At 34.6% G+C, this 22,611-nt stretch overlaps 5 protein-coding genes and 1 long non-coding RNA gene across 6 annotated transcripts; 2 read left to right on the forward strand and 4 right to left on the reverse strand.

Annotated features, from left to right (window-relative positions):
- Positions 1-446: 446 nt before the first annotated feature.
- On the forward strand, positions 447-4,799 carry LOC100186466 (integral membrane protein GPR137B-like). Its single transcript, XM_002125073.5, has 9 exons — positions 447-907; positions 1,234-1,635; positions 1,847-1,896; positions 2,215-2,299; positions 2,711-2,866; positions 2,950-3,099; positions 3,481-3,606; positions 3,990-4,111; positions 4,458-4,799. The coding sequence occupies exons 2-9, from the start codon at positions 1,255-1,257 to the stop codon at positions 4,492-4,494; spliced, it is 1,107 nt and encodes a 368-aa protein (XP_002125109.1). The 5' UTR covers positions 447-907; positions 1,234-1,254; the 3' UTR covers positions 4,495-4,799.
- Positions 4,800-5,075: 276 nt separating this feature from the next.
- LOC100178567 (dolichyl-diphosphooligosaccharide--protein glycosyltransferase 48 kDa subunit) lies at positions 5,076-9,752 on the reverse strand. The gene is made up of 8 exons (XM_002124533.5): positions 8,463-9,752; positions 8,294-8,404; positions 7,369-7,505; positions 6,886-7,031; positions 6,118-6,259; positions 5,956-6,056; positions 5,753-5,900; positions 5,076-5,691 (listed from the first exon to the last, which is right to left on the reverse strand). Exons 1-8 carry the CDS (start codon positions 8,599-8,601, stop codon positions 5,299-5,301), a joined length of 1,317 nt encoding a protein of 438 aa, XP_002124569.1. The 5' UTR covers positions 8,602-9,752; the 3' UTR covers positions 5,076-5,298.
- LOC100176248 lies at positions 8,629-9,799 on the reverse strand. Its single transcript, XM_002124889.4, has one exon. The coding sequence runs from the start codon at positions 9,747-9,749 to the stop codon at positions 8,940-8,942; it is 810 nt and encodes a 269-aa protein (XP_002124925.1). The 5' UTR covers positions 9,750-9,799; the 3' UTR covers positions 8,629-8,939.
- A 2,772-nt stretch (positions 9,800-12,571) lies between these two features.
- Positions 12,572-17,395, reverse strand: LOC100180929 (sodium-coupled neutral amino acid transporter 2). Its single transcript, XM_002124170.4, has 12 exons — positions 17,071-17,395; positions 16,708-16,822; positions 15,945-16,108; positions 15,431-15,557; positions 15,078-15,199; positions 14,705-14,846; positions 14,334-14,618; positions 14,184-14,263; positions 14,021-14,121; positions 13,804-13,928; positions 13,604-13,748; positions 12,572-13,239 (listed from the first exon to the last, which is right to left on the reverse strand). The coding sequence occupies exons 1-12, from the start codon at positions 17,124-17,126 to the stop codon at positions 13,067-13,069; spliced, it is 1,635 nt and encodes a 544-aa protein (XP_002124206.1). The 5' UTR covers positions 17,127-17,395; the 3' UTR covers positions 12,572-13,066.
- A 1,605-nt stretch (positions 17,396-19,000) lies between these two features.
- LOC113474084 lies at positions 19,001-20,559 on the forward strand. The gene is made up of 2 exons (XR_003395750.1): positions 19,001-19,440; positions 19,935-20,559. It is a non-coding gene; the product is annotated as an uncharacterized LOC113474084 (long non-coding RNA).
- Positions 20,281-21,967, reverse strand: e(spl)/hairy-b (transcription factor protein). The gene is given in 4 exon segments (NM_001078216.1): positions 20,281-21,216; positions 21,344-21,558; positions 21,638-21,733; positions 21,791-21,967. Coding segments are annotated over 4 exon segments (1,002 nt in total). The 5' UTR covers positions 21,869-21,967; the 3' UTR covers positions 20,281-20,603.
- Positions 21,968-22,611: the final 644 nt, after the last annotated feature.

Here is a 22,611-nt window from a genome sequence, read left to right on the forward strand (position 1 = left end):
GCGTTCGAGTATTATGTGCTAAAGATTTCCAATCTTCCACCACCCTACTATATATGTCCGGTTGTTTAATCCGTCCGAAAGCTCGTACGGAACACCTACTTAGCGCACACGCCCACAACAGCAGCGAAGAGCCTTGACCCCATTGGCCATTACTTCTGGATTAGAAGCAGGCGCGTTAACCATTTTGCCACGGCGTAGGGCAACTAATCTCCAATATTGCACATATAGTTCATATTCTCTGATAAGGAATATGAGTAAGATGTGTATTACACATATTTTTTTAACGGAGTAAGATAGAAGCTTTCTTCGTTGCTTCGGCATTTCAGACTTTGTCATTTTCTAATAAAACGTGCCTGTTTATTTAATTTCTGGCTCTCTTGTTATTCAGCGCTCTTTTCTTAGTGACGTCATACTTTGTTTTGTTGTTGTTTTTGCTGCAGTAAGATGAATTAATGGTTCAAATGAAGCGTTTGATTTGTAGTAGTTAATACTAAAACATGAAAGCTGAGGCATAATTTTTTATATTCAACTCTCAGGCATATTCTGTTATGCATTAACTCTCAGGCATAATACAACAGAACATGCCCAGGAGTTAAATTTAAAAAAAAATATGCCTGAGTTTACACGTTTTAGTATCTGCCGTTCGTAATACTAAGATTAAATAATAATGAGTTTGCTTATCTATTTTAATATGGGTGCCAGTGGACAGTCCTTCCTGGCTGCGTTATATGCTAAACCTAACAACCACTAACCAGTAAATAACTTTCAACCCTAAACTTCGATTGCCACTATAACTTCTATTACCTCCTACCTAACTATTAGTAACCTGCAACACCTCCCACCAGCTTTATCTGTACCGTACCAGAGAATTTATTACTAGTGCCGTAACATCTACTTGCGGCTAAAGGTTCGACTGGTTTAATTAGTGTATGTCTTGATGTCTGCTATATCCACGAACGAACTAATTAAAGGAACCAGTGCCATTATATTCCTTCTAAACGCTAAATTTATTTATATATCCTTAACATTTTTTTTAGAGATTAGAGATTGGGGAAAGGAAGTTAAAATAAAATAAAACAACAAATTGTTAGGCTTCTCAGTTTAGCTGCATGTAACTTCAAAGAAGTGTTGTTGATATAGCAGGGCAAACAGCCATTTTTATTAAGTATAATTAACTATTTAACATTGTATGCATAAGCCATGAGTCATAACCCGATGTCTATTTATCTTTAGAGTCTAATTTGTCACCTTAAAATGGCCTCTTGTCACAATTCAAGTTATCCAATTGGAAGATTAGGGAACAGCTCACCAGCTTCATTCACACCTTCAGTATCCAGCAATGTTACACTCAGTCTCACCGTTTGCTACCTGCTGCTCTATTGCTGTGTATTTGTGTGTGTGTACATTCAATTGTGGCTGATATTGCTGTTTAACTACAAACGAATTAGCTTTCAAAGTGTCTTTTTATTTCTATGCCTTATATGGAGTGCACTTCGAGCAACTTTGTTTTCGTTCTACTTTAAAAATACGATTGAAGCAAATGAACTTTCAGGACCGATGTATTGGCTATTGTATTGCTTTCCTGTATGTTTGCAGTTTTTCACCTTATGCTTATTAAATCTGTACTTTTCACAGGTAAGCTTATTCAGATTTAATATACATACTTACGTTAGAACAAAGTTTAAAAATTAGTTGATGTTTATGAAAAAATTGACATTTGTTGCAAAAACTTAATAATTTTTACTCAAATGAATTTATTCTAGAATTAGTTTATAATTATTGAATTAGGTTTTAGTTTTAAATCAAATTATTGGACTAAATAAAAAATAATTCTTAAAATATTCAGGTGATGTTTAAGTCAATGTCGAAATATGCTGCCCACCCAAACAAATACATGTAAGTTTTAAACCATGGTTACAATTTTTCGCATATTCAAATGAGCAAATGTATGCTAAAAGTCTCCTGTTTGCTATGTATACCCAAACTACATTTGCCTTCATATGTTATTCTTTAAAATTAAACTCTTTTAGTTCATTGATGTATTAAGAAATGTAAGTTGCTGTTCTTTTAGACACATGGTGTGTTAAATCTAGAATGAACAAAACAAAGACAGTTTAATAAATATATATATATATATATATTTGCGATATTATTAAGACTATCTGAATAGGATATTAAACTTTAACATTTACCGAATAAATGTTTTATTTTTAGAATACCATTAAGAATATCAAGTTTTGCAGCTTCATTTCTATTTCTTGGTATGAATATCACTTGTGCTGTAATTGTTAGCAACGAGGTAATTATGATTATTTGCATAAAATCACTGTATGCATGTTTGTTACAATATTTAAAACATCTAAATATTGATTCAAAATCTTACAATTTGTGCTCAGTTTGTCAGTTACAATTAGTTAGGGATATATTTGGTTGTATAAAATTTGTAAAATCTTATTGTATTGTACATCATACATGGTATGGTAACAGATATAAATGGGCTAATCTTACACATAGCCCAGCTTTTATAATGTATATATATAATGTTAGTGTATATATATATTAATGTAATCCAGAATGTTGACAATAAAAATTTGATCAATGTTTTGATCTCCTTTTTCAAGTTTTCTTCTCTGCCGAACAACTGCTATTGTTTTTAGATAACAGTGAACCAGTGATGTAATATTTTGACAGTATAATTTACTTCTAACAGGATGTGCATACACCAAATTTGATTCTAATACGAGGGATTGTTATTACACGAGTTTTTGTGAATGACTTGTTATTCGTGGCGTGTGCCTTTTCTTTGGCATTTAGCATTTTTAAAATATCAAAAACTTGTTCTGCGAATATTCTTCTTGAAGCTAAGGTACAAATGTTCACTATTTTGTAACAATTATATTCACACCGTTTTTAGGACTAGACAGAGTAGCATTTTATATTAATAAACAGGGCACAACAGTATGTCAAGCTACATCTGTGGGAATAATCATTGTGTTGCTTTATTCATCTCGTGCGGTTTACAACCTTCTTGCAATCAGCCCTTTAAGATGCTCAGAATTATCTTCATTCAACTTTGATTGGTACAATGTGTCGGACCAGGTACTGGTAGTATTTAAAGTTAGGTGTACCTTATATAAATTTTAAAGCTATAATTAGGTGTTTTAAGTATTTTTGCACAGTACACCTCAAATTACCACATTTTATCATAATTTAATTTTCAGAATAAAAACAAACAGCCAGTTAATAATGGTATCTTAAACTTAGGCTTGATAGTTAGTAGTGAAATCAGGTTTCCTTTACCCATTATTTGCTAGACATCACCGAATCAGACACTGATTACTTAATAGAACCACTCTTTTTTTTATTAATTTTGAATGATTGTGTCAAAGTTAGATTAGTTTTTATTAAAGTACTAATAAGTATATATAGTTGAATCAAATGGTAATAATAATTTTTTTATATAATAATCCTTGTTTTCAGGCAGATCTAGTAAACCTCCGTGACAGCTCATATATTTTATTTGGTGTTGTGCTGTTTGTTTGGGAATTGCTGCCAACTTCATTATCCATATTTTTCTTTCGTGTTCAAAAAGTTGACGCTTTAGCGGTAAGTCTGCAGTATTATATGGTATGTGTATGCTATGCGCACTCAATCTTGAGTACAGTTGTTCTTATTCTTTTGGTAGTAGATAATAAAAGTAGTTTCTGAGATGTTACATACATTTAATGCACAATGTTCATATAACACATTTGTCAATTAATGGTGTACAAGAACTTCAATCATTAGGTCTGACCGCTATAAAGCATGACTTTGTGTTCTTTTGTACCTTGGATGACTTTTCCAAAATCAAGTAATGACTTACGTATGTTTGTTCTATGCACAGTCTTCCAATTGTATTTTTGAATTGTCATTAGTGATGCGCAACTCCATTACAGCTGTGCTATTTTGCTTATGCTTATTCATGTATTTTTGTTATTTATTTCCTTTAGAAAAATGGTGAAAATGATTTAACAAATTGTAGTTTTAATAAGAGAGTTTACTTCTTTGACAATCCTTCTTGTTACGGTGAAGATGCAAATCAACAAAAACTGAAGGGAAAGGTTGAAGCAATGTAAGTTAATTATATATAATATATATATATTTATCTATATACTTTTGAAACCTTCCATGCTTTCTGTTAAGCTTCACAAACCAAGCATTCTTGGGTAATCTATTTGTTTTAAATGCCAAACTGTTTGTACCTGGTAAAATGTTAACATATAAGAGGACTAGTGATCGTATTCTATATAGATAAAGGTCTGTGATCTTACGCTAATACTAGTCAGGGTATCTGGGATTTAGGCTTGAGTTGCCCTATTACCCCGTGAATTGATGCTTACTCTATGTCAGTTTTATTGTATTTACATATCATTAACTACTTTAACTAAAAACGAATAACCAAGAATTTTACTTTACAGTCGATGTTCTATCTCTGCTGAAGCTGGTAACAATTGAAGGATATTTATAATTGTTAATATTTATAATATATTTTATTTATAATTTTAATATTGTTAACAATATATGTTTATAAACCTTAATATATATTTATATTAAAGTTGTACATGCTACTTCATATAGATAAGTTGTATAAAAAAAAATTTATAAAGAAAAAATGAACTTTGATTTTATGATTGAATATTAACATGTACTAATATATATTGATTGTTATGTTGCCCAGTTTTATTGTTTGAATCTATCAGTGTTAAAATGTTTTGTTGCTATATTTGTGTTAAATTAATAATACATTTAAATTTAGTTAATGTGACTGGTCAATTTTATTTTTATAAACTGCTAGAGAGGCATACCAACAAAAAATTGATCTAAAGGTATTACTTGGAATGTGCAACAATGCATACGGGACTTCCCATAGGAAAAGTGATACACAATGAGCCTTGAATCCATCTATTAAACTCCAGGCCACATTTAGGTGTGCCAGGTTTCCTTATAGAAGGTTCAAACAATACCACTGAACAACCAAGTAGACTTAAAACTAAGATTTTTCAGTTTTAATTTGATTTTCACTGAAAAAGCAAAAAGACGTTGCCACAATTTGTATTGCTTCGAAGTAGTAAAGAGATCTACAAACACAGGAAATTACAAGAAAGAGTTCACATCATATCACAGAAGTAAACTTCCTAAACATGTGAAACAAGAGTGACAATTTTGTTCCTACATTAGTTTCAACCAATACCCGCAAGTCCAAAAATATTTATAAAAAGGACTTTTCCTTTGAAAATTCTTAAATATATTTTATGCCATTTATTCAGATTTGACTTTCTTTGCATCATCATGGTAAAGGAAGAACACAGAGAAGATAACAACACCAAGCATCATGCTGAATGCACTGGCATAATATGGGTATGCAGATGATATAAATCTCTCATACTGAGTGTGCTGCAATGGGCGAACAGAAACTTGAGTGGCACTCTTTAAAAATGTGTATCCTAATCTGGAGTAATCAATTTTAAATTGGAAAACACCATACACATCGGGTAGTTTAAAATCAATGGTAAAAGCTCCAAGTTTTGGATTGAGTTTGATGGGTAATCTCACAAACGGATCAATCCTAACAAATTCCATCTGGACATCATCACCCTTGAACGGCTTCCATTTTCCATCAATAGTACGTTCTTCGATTACAATGCTGAAGTGCTGTATGAACAGGTTTTTAAACAATAATCATAAAAATTACCACAAATAAGTTTCAACATACCACCATATCTGTGATGGTGTAAGCATCAGGTGCGACTTTCTCTCCCAATTTATGATGATTAATCTTTCCAACTCGTAACACACCACTTTCTGAAAACACCCACTTAGAAAGGGTGATTACAAAGTCAGCATTGCCAGATTTTGCAAACCTGAAATAAATCACATGTAAGCAAACAAATATTCTGCCTAACATTTTTGACTTACGCCTTTGAACCGGGTGAATCCTGTTTAACTCCAGAAGTCAAATAATCATCACTGAACATTTGAAGTGAACCAGCAAATACAAGACGTGCATTGTTGCGAGCCTAAACATATTTGTTTAAATCCATAGTGATGTGAGTAACTTTCAACAGTTTGATAATATACCTGTAATCCTGCAACTAACACAGTGTTTGTACCAACTCCAAGAGGATATTGTTCAATTTTGTCATCAGTAAAGTAGGAGTAGCAAGTTGCTGAACCTTTCATTATTGGTAGAACAAGTGGGTTTTCCTGATCAAGTACCATCCTGAAAGTTATAACGTTTCAATATTGGCACATCAACTCTTGACTAATCTTAAGATCTTAATATTGGCGTTAAAGAGTAAGACCAATTTTTTCATAAGTATTCATTTAATGTATATTAGGATGTAAAAAAACAGGTTTGGTTATCTGCCTTTTGTTCATTAAACTTAAAAGTATTTCAATAAAAATATAATGGATAAGTAAAAAAATAAAACACAGTATATTGGGAATTGGAAAATATATATATATAATATATATTATATATATTCTTTTCATAACTTTAGCTATATTCTTTGTGGGTGAGGTGTTTGTCAAGGATATGAAGATTAAGCCAGATTTGGTCGAAATTGGTCCTTTCGTCCTCAACTTTGCGACATTGTAGCCCAATCATACACTTATTACACACCATCTTTATCCTTGTGCGCTTACGAGTTACCACACCTTAACTTTGTTAATGATTTTAACTTTGATATGGCTTACAATTTGTACAACCCATCAAAGCTCACTGGGTTGCAGCAATGTCCTTTAAGTATCTTGCTCAAGGACACATACCCTGATAAGTATCGATATCCCCAAGCCATGGTACCAGACCAGAAGCTTATCCAAATATAAAAAATTAAGAATACATACCCGATTCCATTAAATAAGATTGGTGATTTTGGTTTCCCCACAATGTTTTCAGATTTAATGAGGTTGCTCGGATCAACAACAAGTTTTGTATGCGATCCTCTATCACTTTCATCAAAGTTATGATGATCGATAACTTTGGTTCGCTCCTGTATTAACATCATTGTTATATTACCAAACTCCAAACATATTATAATGATGAGGGATGACAAACTTAAATTTATTGGTGATACAAAATCTATTCATTCCTAATGCAACCGACAACCCCGGAAGTAAAGACTGCAGTGCCCGGTGGGTTTTGGGTAGATATTTTACTTTTCCAATAGGGTCGTAGCATTGGTGAAATCATAACAAAAATAAAGGTGGTATTTCAAATGTAAATTTGTTAGTAAAATTTCCCTCTTTTATATTAAAAATCCCATTTCTACACCTTGAATAAAGTCCCCAACAACCTAAGCCTAATGCGGAATTACTAAACGACCTCACCTCATCAAACTCCACTCCACATTCAGAAGCAAGTTCTCTGATCGGATCACCGATGCTTGAATCAGCTGCTACCAAAACATTACCTCCACCATCTACAAAATCTGTGATTGTTGAAACTTTGATGCCACCACCAAAATCTGAAAAGTTCAACTTAATGATAACACTGCAAACAAACACTGTAAGTGTAAACAAACAGTTAGACTGGAAAATATTTTGTAGATAAATCCAAGTAATCGTTAGCTAGGGAAAAACATTACAGAACAAATAAACTTAATTAACATTTTAGAAACTAGAATTTCAAATTCTTTTCTACCAGTAGATATAAGCATTAAGCAACATAGAAATAGGGAACTATATGATATCCAAATATTAAATTAATAATATATAATATATATTTATATTTTTATTAACAGGGTCGAGACTCCTGAAACCTCCGCTAAATTTTGCAATTCCAGGTTCATGGTAACGGATGGTTAGTTCAGCCATGTTTTACCACAATGGCAACAAGTTAACAACTGTAAAAAACGATTTATCATATATGCGATCTTCCAATTGGAATTTTGACTCTTTTTATATTTATCGGAAAAAATAATTTTACAAACATAAGTCAGTTTATAGCAGCCTTGTTGGATCATGAGCTCTAAAATGATCAAAGATTGTACTATTGGGTAGTTTTTTGCATCATGAAACGTATAGCAGGCCATGAAAAAACGTCCCACACACAAAAAATTTTTTTTTTTTAAATTATTAAGTTTCAAAAGTTGTTAATATAGTATATGAGATGACGTGTGATGACGTCATTAAACAGAATACCGAATCCCGTAATTAAATTCGAATACAAAAGGATTCGAATCTCACGGATTCGAAATTCTGTAATGTGCTCCCTAGTTAAGATTATTAAACTAGGTGAATAAAAAATCTTTACCTTCAACTGATGGGGAAAATATAATAAGATTTTCATAAAGTTGCACCCCATATTTGATCAACTCCAAGCTGGCATCATCAGCGGATTTGAACGTTAAATCAAAACCTCTGTCTGTTTAAATAGCACATGTTTAGAATCTTTCCATCACCATAACAGGCATATTATTTACCCGACAAAGATTTGAAGAATATTGAATGAGTAGTTTTGATATCAGAATTGTCATATAAAACCAAAGTCTTCTTGTTTTGCTTCGACCACACAAACGCAAGGCAGGCAAGCAATACCAAACAGAAATAACTTTGCTTCATTTTGGAATGTTTGAAAAACCTGTAACCTAAGTATTGAAAAAGAAAACAATAAAATTCGGAAAGGTTTACTGCTCACATTTAGCAGGCCAATATTGGATGGATGTTGAAGTTTTTTTTAAATACAGATACGAAGACCAATAGTTTAATGTGTTGTAGGTAAGCTAGCATAAAGTTTTGTTAAATGTAGTTGGTTTACCAAATCTTCACTTTTGTTGTTATTATTTTGGTTTGTTGCACAAGATTAAGAACCACGGACAGTGACATACATAACGAATTTATATGCAACCACAACATAACATTAATACCACACAAGTAAACACGCAATCACGCATGCTATGTTAACTAGATATTCCAATTTCAAAATTATTTTCAAGAGATTGAACAGAATCATTTACAAGTGAAAGTATTTTTAGCTTTAAATCAGATTTTGTCTTTTTAGGTAATGTCTTAACTTCTGCAGCAATTGACGCAAAAAATAAATCGTCTGCATCATTTGAGTTTGTTCCAATGACGTTATCAAACTTCCTTTCAGCTATAGATAGATTGGTATGACTTTCAAATTCATTGCTTACAGAATGTCTCTTTCTTTTTGATGGAACCATGTAGCTGGGTGTTGCATCATAATGATGTACAGGACTCTTTGACATGGTTTTATTTGGTGAATAGGTTGAATTATCTGTATGTCCACTATACATATCTGCAGACATACTGCCATCTGCCAAGTAAATGTCATCAGGTTGGTCTTGGTCTTCAGTGCCAATCCAAACCTCCAATTCCTGGTTTGACATACCCTCAGATTCATTCTTTTTCACCAAGCTGCATCTCCCTTCCTGCGACTTCAAGTGAACTTTAAATGAATTGCCTCGCCCGTAGCAACGTTGACAAAATGGACAATGATAATGACTGCGCTTCACTTCTTTTAGGCTAATTCGATTAAAGCAGCTTCGCCGGCATGGTAAAATAATTCCTTGCTTCCCATCAACTTTTTGAAAAATTGCGTAACGGAAATGTACATAGTTCAAATGCTTCTTTAGATCTGTTTTATAGGAAATTTCATTTTCTTCACACAAGGGACATTTGTTATTAGATAGGTCAAATTTATGAAGCACTTCTTCAAATGAATTGGCAAAGAAGGTTGTTTGGTGCATTACGATTTATAAAATAAAGAATATTGGAAAAAGTCATTAAGAGCTAGTAGCTTGGTCTATACAAAAAAACAAATTAATGTTAGCAAGAGAAACGTTATAGCGATGTGCCGAAATCAAAAATGCTCAGGCTAAGTACCTAACACAACACAACCCTAACCCCTAACCCCGGACTCATTTTATACCAAATCATAGTATACATAAGTAACATATTTACATATATATATATAAGTTTTGTGACATGAAAAACCTGCTAGTACAACCCTAAGCAGGCGAATTCTAGTGACGAAAATTTTGAAATACGATAACGCTTTTCGCTCTGTAATCCTTTAGCTATTGTTTTTTTGTCTCAAAATATTTTTCTTTGAGTTCGCTAATATTCACCGTACATAGTTAACCTTGCGCAAGTCAGGCAAATTACTTGACAAAGAATGTTTTTACGTCTTTTTTATCACCTCCAGACTTTGAAACAAATAATACAGTGCATATCAGTAAAACCTAAAGAAACATTTTAATATCAAAGCTAAAAGAGAAACGAATAAGAAAGCGCTAGTGTTTGCACCGCCATATCTCCTTGAGCAACTGGTTGATTACCTAAGAACTTGCTTAATCTTAATAATTTATACATGTAAGGTAATGTAAATTTTACTTCCACATATGACCACTGACAATAAAATGTAATTTTTGAAAAATTGGGGCCGTATACGCTGTTGATTGTAGATAGGAATGGGGAGACAGAGGATGGTGGACGAAAATAGCTAAGACGAGTTTAATGGCAGCCGAAAATGTTGTTTAAATTGTAAAAAATCATGTTTGCAGTTTGCTAAGAACAAACTGTTGATTACCCATTCTTTACAAGTCCCTCCTGCACAATCATTCACCTTTAATCATATAATTACTAATCTACCACAAAACCAGATTGCTGTTTAAAAATCCGTGAAATGCAAACTTACAATGCTCTTCCAATCATAAAAATATAGCTACAAAATATTATCAAACAAACTCTATTGTCTAGAAAAATCCCTTTCATACATTTATTAAACATTTTACAGTGCACTCTAATGCTTGGTTAACCATATATATATGGAAAAATCGTACCACCCGAATCCTAACAAAACTAGAGCAACACCGCTCACATATACAACACACACGCAGATATCCTTACAACGCAACGTTTCACGTCAGCAAAGAAAATAGTTTCATTAAATCAAGCGGTTAATGCCGCGTTGTGAAATTTACGGTTCGCTGAGGTTTGCCCCTATACATCTTTATCTAATATTTGTTGTGCACGTAGTGCATATATAACCTTTTCACTAACGAGCAATTTGTTCGTCTTAAGATATTTTCTGCTTGCATAAAATTGATAAACTGTCTAGCATACCAGTATATGTGTCTTGATAACACAATGCTTGTAACAGTATGTAGCGTCTTTAAACCCATTTCTTTTTTAACTGCTTTAGTAGGGTTGTAGAAAGGTGGAAGTACATAAACAGCGAAGATACATTTTAATTAATCCTGATAAACAATAGACGTAAGTACGTAATGCATAACTCCGAAAAAAGCGTGCTTGATTGTAAAATTAAACTGGTTAAAATACGCCTTAAAATGTTTGTTTATCTGCGAGGTATATTTGGGGCGGCCCCGTTAAATTTGGGGCGGGTGGTATTGAAGGTAGGACCAAATATCATGACAAACTTGACCACATTTAATGCATCTCTGTTGGAAACCTTCCGCAAACCTTACACGAAAGTAAGGTTTTTGATTTAAAGCCGGCAAAAATGATTTGACTATAAATGTTACAATTAGCCTAAAACATGGTTTACGTTTTTTGTTTATCAAATACGATAGAACAATATTATAACAGTCAAGTATAGCAATAATAATATCCAGCGCCGTAGCACAGTTGGTTAGAACGCCTACCTCGAACCAAGAGGTAAGGAGTTCAAGGCGCGTCGTTGCTACCATTGTGGGCGTATGTTTCCTTAGGCAAGAGACTTAATGGTAACTGCTCCAACCCAGTGGTCACTAATGGATTGCACAAATTATCAGCTACACATAAAAATGAAAAAAAAAATATTCACCCACAAAGTCACGTATACTTACGGTAACTCGTAAGCTGGCGTGAGGTGTATGAACATCCATGTTATAACGACTGTCGTTTTCCGGCCACGCGAAAATAAAAGAAGTAACATTTATTCATTCATTCAAATAACATACTCAACTCGTTTCTGCTTACTTTATACCGAAAACTAAAGTTTTAACGTGTACACGTCAGCATGTCTGCAAGTGTTCAAGGAGGGTCGTATAATAAATTTTGGCCGAGTGTTGATTTTATTTGTTCCAAACGAATTGGATTAGAAAATAGAACGGTTGTTCTTTTTGCCACGAGCGTCTACACGGTAAAATAATGTTGATTCCGGTTACACACTTGTTTAATTAACGATGTTATTTCCTTATTTTTAAAGTGCGTGCTGTTACTCTTACATTTAAAACCAGTACAATGTTTTGTTTGTTTATTTCCCATTAAAAAAGGAAAAGTGATTACCAAGAATTTACAAACTCTGTTGTCTCTATATGTTGTATATATGTAATTTGCACATGACAACTTCAAGAGAAAAATGTTAAATAGCTATTAGCTTAAAATAATCTTTTAATGGCTCAGCTACTATACGTCGGATATACACTATTTACGTTTTTTCATACCAGATAAGCCATTAAAACATTATTTACTTCATATCCGGTTGATACTTATGAAGTAAACATAGTTAAAATATGTCAGTCGAAAGTAAAAGTTTCATTTTAGACATTTCTTAAACAGATATAAATTTACGGTAATTAGGTGTATTTATTTTGAAATTATCACACTGATCTATAATACAACCATGTATATAAATGTCTTATAATTAATATTTTTAAAGTTATAGCGGAGTGGGGTAAGACAGGACATGTTTTAATTCTTTCTTCTCGTACTATTTTTTTCATCGTTAAAACTACGATCACGAAATGTGTGATTCAGGTGTAACGGTATCCCATCTTAACCCCATTGACCATAAGGTATGATGTGTTTTCAACTTATACCAGTTGGGCTGAACAATCTTTCAATGTGTTCATTCCATTATGTGACCATAGGCAAACTATTAGAAAACAAAAATAAGAACAATGTTGTTGACATAAAGGCACTTAATTTGTTATTCTATCATTAACGTTATACGCGGAAGACAGAGCCATACTCGCGCGTTAACTTAATATTTCGCTTTGTGACAATGCGGTTAATTGTTTGAATGACGAATGTTGTACTACTTGAAATTATCTAAGACAGCTTAATCAAAGTAACCGACAACAATCACAATAAGGCTTTCCGTCATCAAACACAGCCCGACAACCATCATTACAGCAGCGCTGATCTTTTTTGCGGACTTCATGGGCCGTGGATCAATCTTAAGGAAGAAGAGACATGGGAGAATAAAGACGAGCATCGTTGAAGCGGTAGCACCTGCAAAGGCATCGCACTTTAATTTAATTTAAAAGTAACGTGTGAATAAAACAACTTTCTATTTTTTTTCTACTATGAGACAAAAACAGCAGCGTTGTGCATGCACATTTATCCCATGGCATATCAGCAAAAGTATTGTTACGGCTGTAAACCAGAGTGTTTGAAAGGGTAATGTTTCGCAATGTTTGTTTAATAATCATTGGGTAATCCTTTTGCCACATTAAAAGTTGTTAAACTTTACAATGACTTTGTATGAGGTAATGTTTGCATTTCGTCATCCAATATTTATGCGTTTACTTTGTACTACGTGACAAATTTATGAAAGGGGTGTTTTAATACCATTAACATAATGATATAATCTCACCAATTATTCCAAAAACTTCTCTGATAGATGGTACAAATATAACCAGTAGATTGATCAAAGATAACAAAAATGTCATAATTCCAATGTGGATCCACCATGAAAAATCTCGATTGGGAAATATTAGAAAGGTAAGCGCTTTACGAGCCTGTAATAAAACTGGTTAATAAAAACAACTTTGTTAACGGTACAGTTATACTCACGGGAAAGTGTGTTAAGGGAACAGTCAACACCACAGCAATTAGCACCGTTAGTCGAACAATCAGAGTCATTACATCGGATGCATTAACATAACTGTACATTAGCAACATCTCAGCTTCCATCCAATCTAAAATCGAAATTGTCAGAAAATAATGTTCGTGGCAATTCGATATGTTGCACAGGTTACTGAAGGCGATTTTAAACATATAGATTACTTACTGTAGAAAGTCAAATAACCAAAAAGTGAAGCCAAAGAGTAAAGGATAAAACAGAAACTGATCGACGTGTTTGCTACTTTTTGCATTCGAGCAGGTGATGGCCTATAATAATACATGAATTCAAGTTATAAATACTTTTTGGGAAAAAGAAGATTAAAAGTTACCTTTTCAGTTCGGCGTATATTGGTAACACAGCTGTATGACAGACAAATGAAAACGTCATTGTAGGAATACTATAAGCCCACTGCAATAAAAAAATGTGTATGTTTTTTGTTGGTAAAGAAGAAAATATTTTAATAGAAGGTCGAACTTACTCTGCTGGTTAATGTTAGTGGCTGAGCAATACACACTTGGGGACCAAAGTCTTCATACAGAAGTTCTGCTCGGCTTTCCAAGGATTGTTGGAACAGATCGGTTTCTGTTGGTGCCATCATTTCAGTTATGTTACGAAACACCACTTCTGTTGCTGACGTAATATTTTCCAGTATATCATCAGTGACAGCGTGATAAGACTCGTTTGCTGATGCACTCGAATTGCTGTTTTCAAATATTGCCGGGTCGAACAAAGGACATTGAATAGAAAATTTCTTAGCTATAACCTAGAAGAATTAATAATTGACTTGTAGAAATATTGACATGGCATTAAACAAACAGATGCCGTACGAACAACAGCGTCGTAACTTACCACTCCAGTGAAGAAAAACATGCACGATATCGAGAAACCACTGGTGTATCCTAGAAAGCCGATATTTTTGAAAGTTGCCAACGGCATAATCATGCACAACGTGACCAACACAACCAAATAATCACCGTTTAAATACCAAGACCTGAAATCAACACAACTCTGCCGTTAAGTGCAACAGTGAAATATCTGCCATAATAAAAATACTGCAAATGAATTTGTTGTTATCAGCGATGGATGTAAGTCCAGAGGTTACAGACTATAAGCTAATTTAGATCATAAAGCAAGGACAGTTTCAAAATATTTATCAAGCTTCCGAAACGTTGTTACGCTGAATTACAGATCATATCCAGTCCTTATCGATATTTTCGCTTACCCGTCAGTTTCAGTTAAACCCATAAAGGTCATCAGTACGTTGGGGAGTTCGTATTTGACAATGAATAAATAACTGCACATGGCACCGATGTTTTGCATGAGGATGCAAACAGCAGCAGTTATCTGTCAACAACACATTGTTAAATACGTTACAAGTTGATTTACAATCTCGGTACAATAGTCGATCATTACATAAAGTTTTTACAAAGTTAAACTTTTACATGAGTTTGTTGTTTAGTTCATGGCAGAATTAAACCTTAGTTCACGTTATACTGGCAGCACAATGTTGCGTGAAACGTTTCAAAGTTTAACTGATAATTGGCGTTACAGATATGTGACTTATATATGCAGTACCCGTCCCGGTAGTCCAAATGCTTTGAATCCAAGTTTTTCATACGCCTTCACTCCAGTTTGTTCACACAAGATCAGCAGTAAGTGTATTGCGTACAGGGCAAGGAAAGCAACCGCGATGGAACATATGCTGCAATATTTCGTTAGTATAACTTATCAGCCAACAATGTCTCGAAAGACATATCAGCCAACAATATGCCAGAAAATACAATAAACTCCCTCCGAATAACCGAAACGATTAAATGTTTACTTTAATTTCAGGAGAACTATATGTAACATAGGGTGGGGAAAGATGGGACACCTTTCATATTTTCTTGCCCCCTTAAGTAGTAAACAAAGAACATTCAAAGAATTCAAAGAATAAAACCATATTCCCGCGACTCATACAGACCGTTGTTAATCGTTTAAAACACGACCAAGATATTTGGATATTATGTGCTAAAGGTGTCCCGTCTTCCCCCACCCTACTATATGCCATTCTCAATAAACGCACCATCCCTTACAGTTACTAACTTACAAGAAGAGAACAATGCCAAGTTGAGCCATTGCGTATGCGAGACCCAAGATACCCGAACCCAAGATCGCGTTCATTAAGTTGAAGACACTGATGGCGAATGAAGCGGTTCCTTGTGCTGGTTCATGATGGTAGACGCTAAGCTTTCGTTGACTATCTGTCAGTGGCTATAAGAAATCAAACTGTGTATTAATCGAAATAAACAGGTAAAAGTAAATAGGAAATACATGAAAGCAGGCTCATACGAAATATAGAAGATAACGTTATAGGCATTTAATTTTAACGCGTGTGTATGGGGCTGTTTGTGCATTTTGTCGCTTTGTTTGTCTCGGGTACAAAGGTTATAGCTTATTGAACTCAGTAGGTTGTGCGAGAAACGAATACTCGGCGATAAATAAAACCTTGAGTACTCAGCAGAACATAGAGTGCAGTGTGAAATGAATTACCTACGATCAACATTAACCCAAGTTATTAATCTGGTTGTATTCGATAACAACTCAATTTATAGTCCGGTGGGGGAAGATGTGACACCTTTGGCACTTATTAACCGAATCTCCTGATCGTTTTTTAAACAATTAGCAACGGTCAATGGAATTCTTGAGAATACGGTTGTATAATTCTTTGAATGTTCTTCGTTTACCACCAAATGGCATGAGAAAATAGAATAAAAAGGTGTCCCATTTTCCCCCAAGCAACATCGTTTAAACCATATATTGCAAATTCGTATTTTGGATAACTGTAACAGTTAAAACCCATTTCATTTTACCTGTGTGGAGTCATTCCTTTTATAAATATGATTGTCATCGTCGGCAATGAAAGTTTCGTCTCGTTGTCCTTTCATTCCTGACCTCACCCATGGATCGTGAAATTTGTTGTAGTTACTGAAAGGGTATCATATATACAATATATATATATATATCGAACGAAATAAATATAATGAGACATTCGATTAAATACTACAAAAAAAGACAAAATGATATTAGCAACGAACAATATTTTCACGGTGGGTTTATTTCAGTGGAACATACAATATATTTAAATATGACAACTGTATATTTTATTACTAATCCGACTCCAAATTAACCAAATAACGTATAAGTGTTACGAATCGTTAAGTTAATTTTCTTACTTGTTAGTTTCCATTTGAAACGTATCTTGCATTTCTACCTCGTTTAGGCGACTCATATTTCCAGCTTAAAAGTTGTTGAAATGTTTTATAAGAATGGATCCACAAGCACAACACAACACGCTCCGAACCCCTGCAACACTGACTCAGAGTGAGAACAAGCAAAGTTTCGCAACACAAACTGCAACGGGAGAAATAAATAAAGAAAGAGAAGAAATTGCGTGAAAGAGAGGAGTGAGACGCACTGCCGAGTTTGCGAAATCACATAGCGAAGCACGTCAGCGTTTACACCAAGCTACAGAATTGCAAAAAATTACGCTTCGCCTAACCTGCATATTTTATCAAATGCTAAAAAATTGAAATTAGACCTCCACTTTAATGTTAATGAGTTTAACTAATACTAAATTAATGGATGTGTGTTTGTTATTGTTTCAGCGCGAAGTTAGGCTAATGATATAGCGTAATGTAAACAAACATTGTTTATAGTTGTTGAAGTTTGTATAATATTTAACAATGCAAAACACTAAACAGTTGATACATATACCAATAACGTTGGCTGAATTTCATTCACCAGTAACACTGACAAGGACTTCACTAATACGAATTAAAATAGGAGTAGAGCACATTTGATAAAAGTAATTGACCCGATTTTCTGTTAAAGTGGAACGGCCTCGGTTGGTTTAAACTTTTGATTTGCTTTATTTGCTTTTGCAGGAAGTCGTTTGTTTATACGCGTTCTTGTATACAATCTTCGGTAATTCTGGACAGGAAAATACGTAATGTATAGATAGTCAGTTTCGATAACAAAACAACGTATGATAGTTAGGTCCGATAACAAAATAATTCAATAACTTTCAATCGGAGTTAAAGGTGTCGCTCAGCCACCGGAACGCCTTGAAAACCTAAAATATTTATTGAGGTTCCGAGCTGCGTTCCGGTGGATTTCAACGGGTTCCGGTTAAAATCCAACAGCTCTGACATAAGAATAAAACTGTGGTTGGTTTTTCTTTCTTTAACTAATACAAATTCAATATCTGAGTAAAAATCTACCATCAATTAACCATGGGATAGGGTCGAGTAAAAATAACAGTTTATTCAAACTGTGTTTTTTAATGTGTTTGTTTAATAAACGGCTGATAATTTTAATAACTTATAAAGGACTACTGGGTTAAAAGCAAGTGCACAAACCACTGTGCGGTCGCATCGGACTATGTTTTGGAAAGTGCACAAACCACTTCACAATGATGGTTACTTTAGCTCCACTTAGTGGGAAGTTGTATTGAAACTACTTAACGCCAGGGAGCGCACAACATTAATGTTGAAGTGTTCGTTGTTGTTTAGGATTCCGCTGTTAAACAGCAACTTAAAATAAAAGTATTTTATCTGACACTTTATAAAATCATGTGCAAGATGAATTGTAAAAGCTGTTGCGATGGCTAACTTAAGTGTGTTCGTCGCAACACAATGAACGTCCGTTACAAGGTGGAAGAAAACCATTGGAGGGCAATGTGAAAAGTGATTATGTTTAAATATATTTAAAACATTGAAACTTAAACCGTAGACCTGTAATATATTTAAATAACGTTCTTAGAAAGTAAAAAATCTGATAAGCATGAAGGAAAGTCGGAGGGAAGTTTCTTCAGTGGCGTCTGCTGACAGATGTTGTGATAATAAAGGACACCAGGCATGCGTCTCGCTGTTGTGAACCCGCCATGTATCGCTTTCCCACGCTTTTTCAGCCAAGCACACGTTCCACACCATCGCTTCCGTCCACCAACTATATGGCTGCGTTTCCTTAATCATAACAGATCAAAACATCTTTAAAATAACATCGCCCATTAACAGTTGTATAAACTCTTTAAGTTGTGTTAGCCTCATAAAAGATCCTAGAACGTATTAGCCCCATAAAAATCCTTCAGAGTAAATGCTCGAAAAACCGCTCTTCATGTTCAGCAATAAGTTTATAAAAGGGTGAAATATTGTGGTGTTTGGCTCGTGGTATTTTGTGTTGCCGCAAACAAAAAGGCAGAGTAAAGTTTAAATAATACTTCATTTGCTTTAATAATTAATTTAATAAAGGTGTTTAAGTTCATACTCTGCAATAAATAAATTCAGTCTTCTGCGGTAAAAGGGGAATGAATTCTATTGTAACCCTCTTCATAAAAACTCTTTTATTTTTGGTTGTCATAATTGTAATCATAATATTCTGTGGTTTGACGTATATAAAGCTAGAGTTATGTTGGATATTGATATTAATGTTTAGCCAATTACCCATCACCAGGTTTAGTACACTAAACAACCCAAATTGAGAATTCAATGAATTCGTGAAACCATGATGCAAAATGGCGGTCTTCGTAATACAGAGTTAAACATGTAAGTTGCAGAGTGCTTGACTAAATAATTTTCTTTTATATTTTTGTTGGAAATTGACAAATCGATTATTTATTTAAACGCTAAAATAATAAACGTTTCCATATATAAAAGGCTTAGTTTTCTTATTTTTTCGTTTTAACACACACTTAATTGTGACGTCATGCGTATTAGTTAAACTGATGACGTCATTGGTTGGTCTGAATCACCCAATCGTTTCATTGTAATCAAACAATGGCGATGGCCTGCGTTTACTTTCGCTTGTACCCACCGCGTTCTATTATAAACAGAAGACGTTATGCTTCTAAACTCTAAAGCAATGTATATGTTGCACAACTCATTAACACCAACTGTCATGTTTGTTGTCCAGTGCTTAACGATACTACATGTTAACGATAGTAAAAGTTATAAAGACTTGTTTTGGTCGAATCGAACGACATATGGTTGGGACATTACATCCGCCGTCACTTAATTGTTTTTCGATTATTTTTACTCAGTCTTGGAAGATGAAAGGTCGAATGACAGCGTTGTTCTCAAGCCACATATAAAGGAAGCACGCTTCACGACAAGTAACTTAAAACCTATGAACGTTTTTCTCATCAAGAACAATAAGATTTAATTTTGTTCAATCTGCTAGGCCCATGTTGAGAGTTGTGGAAATGACTCGGGGTCGAACAGATCTCATGAACTTATATCGTTTGAACCAGGAAATACAATATCAACACAATTCTGTACCCAGCTGTCTGTACATTATACAATCTACAGTCTACACCACCTTTACCAAGTACTTGTTTTTCTGAGAAGAAAAAATGGTGCGGATACAAAGTATTTGAACAAATTAATTTTTCCGTTTTATTTTTTTATCACAATATAAAGGTATTGAACTGAAAATGACGTTAAAAATCACGCCGTCAACAAGAAACATTAAAGGCACAATACAAATGCGCCGCGTTAAAAACAAATATTCATCGCGATTTGCGAATCTTTTTAAAAACGAAATTGTCAAACATTAATTTGAAGTCAAAACTATCATCATGAAAAGCAAGATATGTAGCAGCCTTTAGAAAGCTTTATTTAGCGAATATATGCGCGGGTTAAAAATATCAACACGTTCAGTTGCTGGTTTTAATAGTACGGATGAAACGTTTGGAAGTTTTATTTCCATTTTACCATGGTCTCCATACTGGATCAGAATCACTCATCTCACTACCCGATGGCGAGATGGAACGAACGTGGCTTGTTGTGGGATGGTGAGATTCCGGGGTTGGGGAAAATGAGGAAGCGGCAGGTGATGTTGGAGCGCTCTCGTGTCTTCCCTCCTCCGCGGACATAGGTGAGACAGGTGAGCAATGCTGAGGAAACAACATGAAACTACCTTGGACATTGCTTTTGCTCGGGGATGTCGAAGGCGAGAGGGGTGAGCCGGGAGACACGAACCCGGATGATGTAAATGATGAAGAACTGTTTCTTCTTTGAGATTCATTTATTGATGCAATGTTTGCATCCGGTGAAGGTCGAGGAGACTCTTCACTTGAGTAGTTAATATGATGCGTGAGAATTGATCGGTTTTGTGCCATTGCTGCTGCTGCCGCTGCCATAGCTTGTTGGATTTGAGTGTTGGGCGACATTTGGATTTGTAAAGGTGTAACGTTGGGACCTGCGGCGACGGGTGCTGTGGTTGTGAGTAGAGGAGCAGTGCGAGCATTTGAACACATCATGTGCGGTGGAAGTTGATGGACAGGCTGGTGGGGTAAAGTGTTCCCAAGGTGGTTTATTAACCTGCAATAAGAATAATGTTATAAATATTGAATACTTAGGTTTTCTTAATATTTTTTTATTTACTGAATATTTAAATAAAAAAAAATATTAAACACATATGGGTATGAAGATCACAAGCACGACGTACCTGGATTTCACGTCAGGATGAACATTTTCTGATGAATTTTCCAAGAAGTGTGATACTTCATTTTTACATTCTACGTATCCGTTTCTATATTTGGAGACAACTGATGGATCGAGTGTGATAGCAGCATTCATTCTTTGGCGTTGAATTCCACGTAGATATCGTACAGTCATTTCTAGTATATCAGCTTTTTCCAATTTAGAATGACAGGTACTTTGCTGGAAAAATAGAGCGTTGATTATTTTCAAATTCCTTGTCGTTTGCTATCTACACAATATTCGGTATATTATTACTTACGTCTTTACGGAGTGCATGAAGGAGAATTGACTTTAATTCGTTAAGACTTTTGTTTATTCTTTCGCGGCGTCGTTTTTCCATCAAAGGTTTCGATGCCTGGAGTAACAAAGAGTTTAATTTATGAAGTTTTTGAATATTTATCAAACAACTTACCCTGCGGTCATTTTTCATGATCGAACTTGAAGATACAATTTGCACAGTCGAAGATTGTGGAGTCATTACCGTCTTCATTTATGAATTATAGTTTAAGAAGCAGCAGAAAAGTAATTCCGAAATACTAAGAAGTATATTTATATTTCACGAAGCGTGAAAAGTCAAATTTTACTTTTGAAATCTGAAAAACAAATAATAAGATTTGAATATTGACTAATTCATCAATTTAGAAATTAGCCGTCTATACCAAACTTGATGCTGTAAACGATAAAACTCGTTTATTTTCTAATTAAATTGTATAAAATAAAGACTGCCTGACATACACTGCTCGATGCCCTATCAGCGTTCACAAATGGCATACCACAGTCACACATCGGATTATATACTCGCAGTCGCGTGCGCGTCGCAAGTCGCCTTTGGTTCGGCAGCGATTCTACTTTCGCTCTTTTTTTCTGCGTTTCAGCCTGGTACAAAGCAATTTAGCGCGACCGGCTGCGAAATAAATAAACTAAGAGAGAGTAGAAAAAGGCGATGATTGAGCGGGGGGGACCTCTACAGGCGCTGTGTGAACTCACTCTACCGACTGTTCCCACGCTCCTCACCAGCAATCACGTCGAGTGTAAACACGCGCGTACGCGATGGCGCGTGCGGCCTCGCTACTCCCTCATTTTGTTTCTTTTATTTCACTCACGCCTCTCAGTCACAATCCTTTCTCCGTCGCCGAAAGCCGACTAATCCTTTACCAACTTGGCGTATTATTAGCGCTCAGCAGGCTCCGTTTAAACGCACTTATTAGGAGCTGCGGTCGGCGGTCGCCCTGT

This window comes from Ciona intestinalis, chromosome 3 (genome assembly GCF_000224145.3).
Source record: "Ciona intestinalis chromosome 3, KH, whole genome shotgun sequence".
NCBI lineage: Eukaryota > Metazoa > Chordata > Ascidiacea > Phlebobranchia > Cionidae > Ciona > Ciona intestinalis.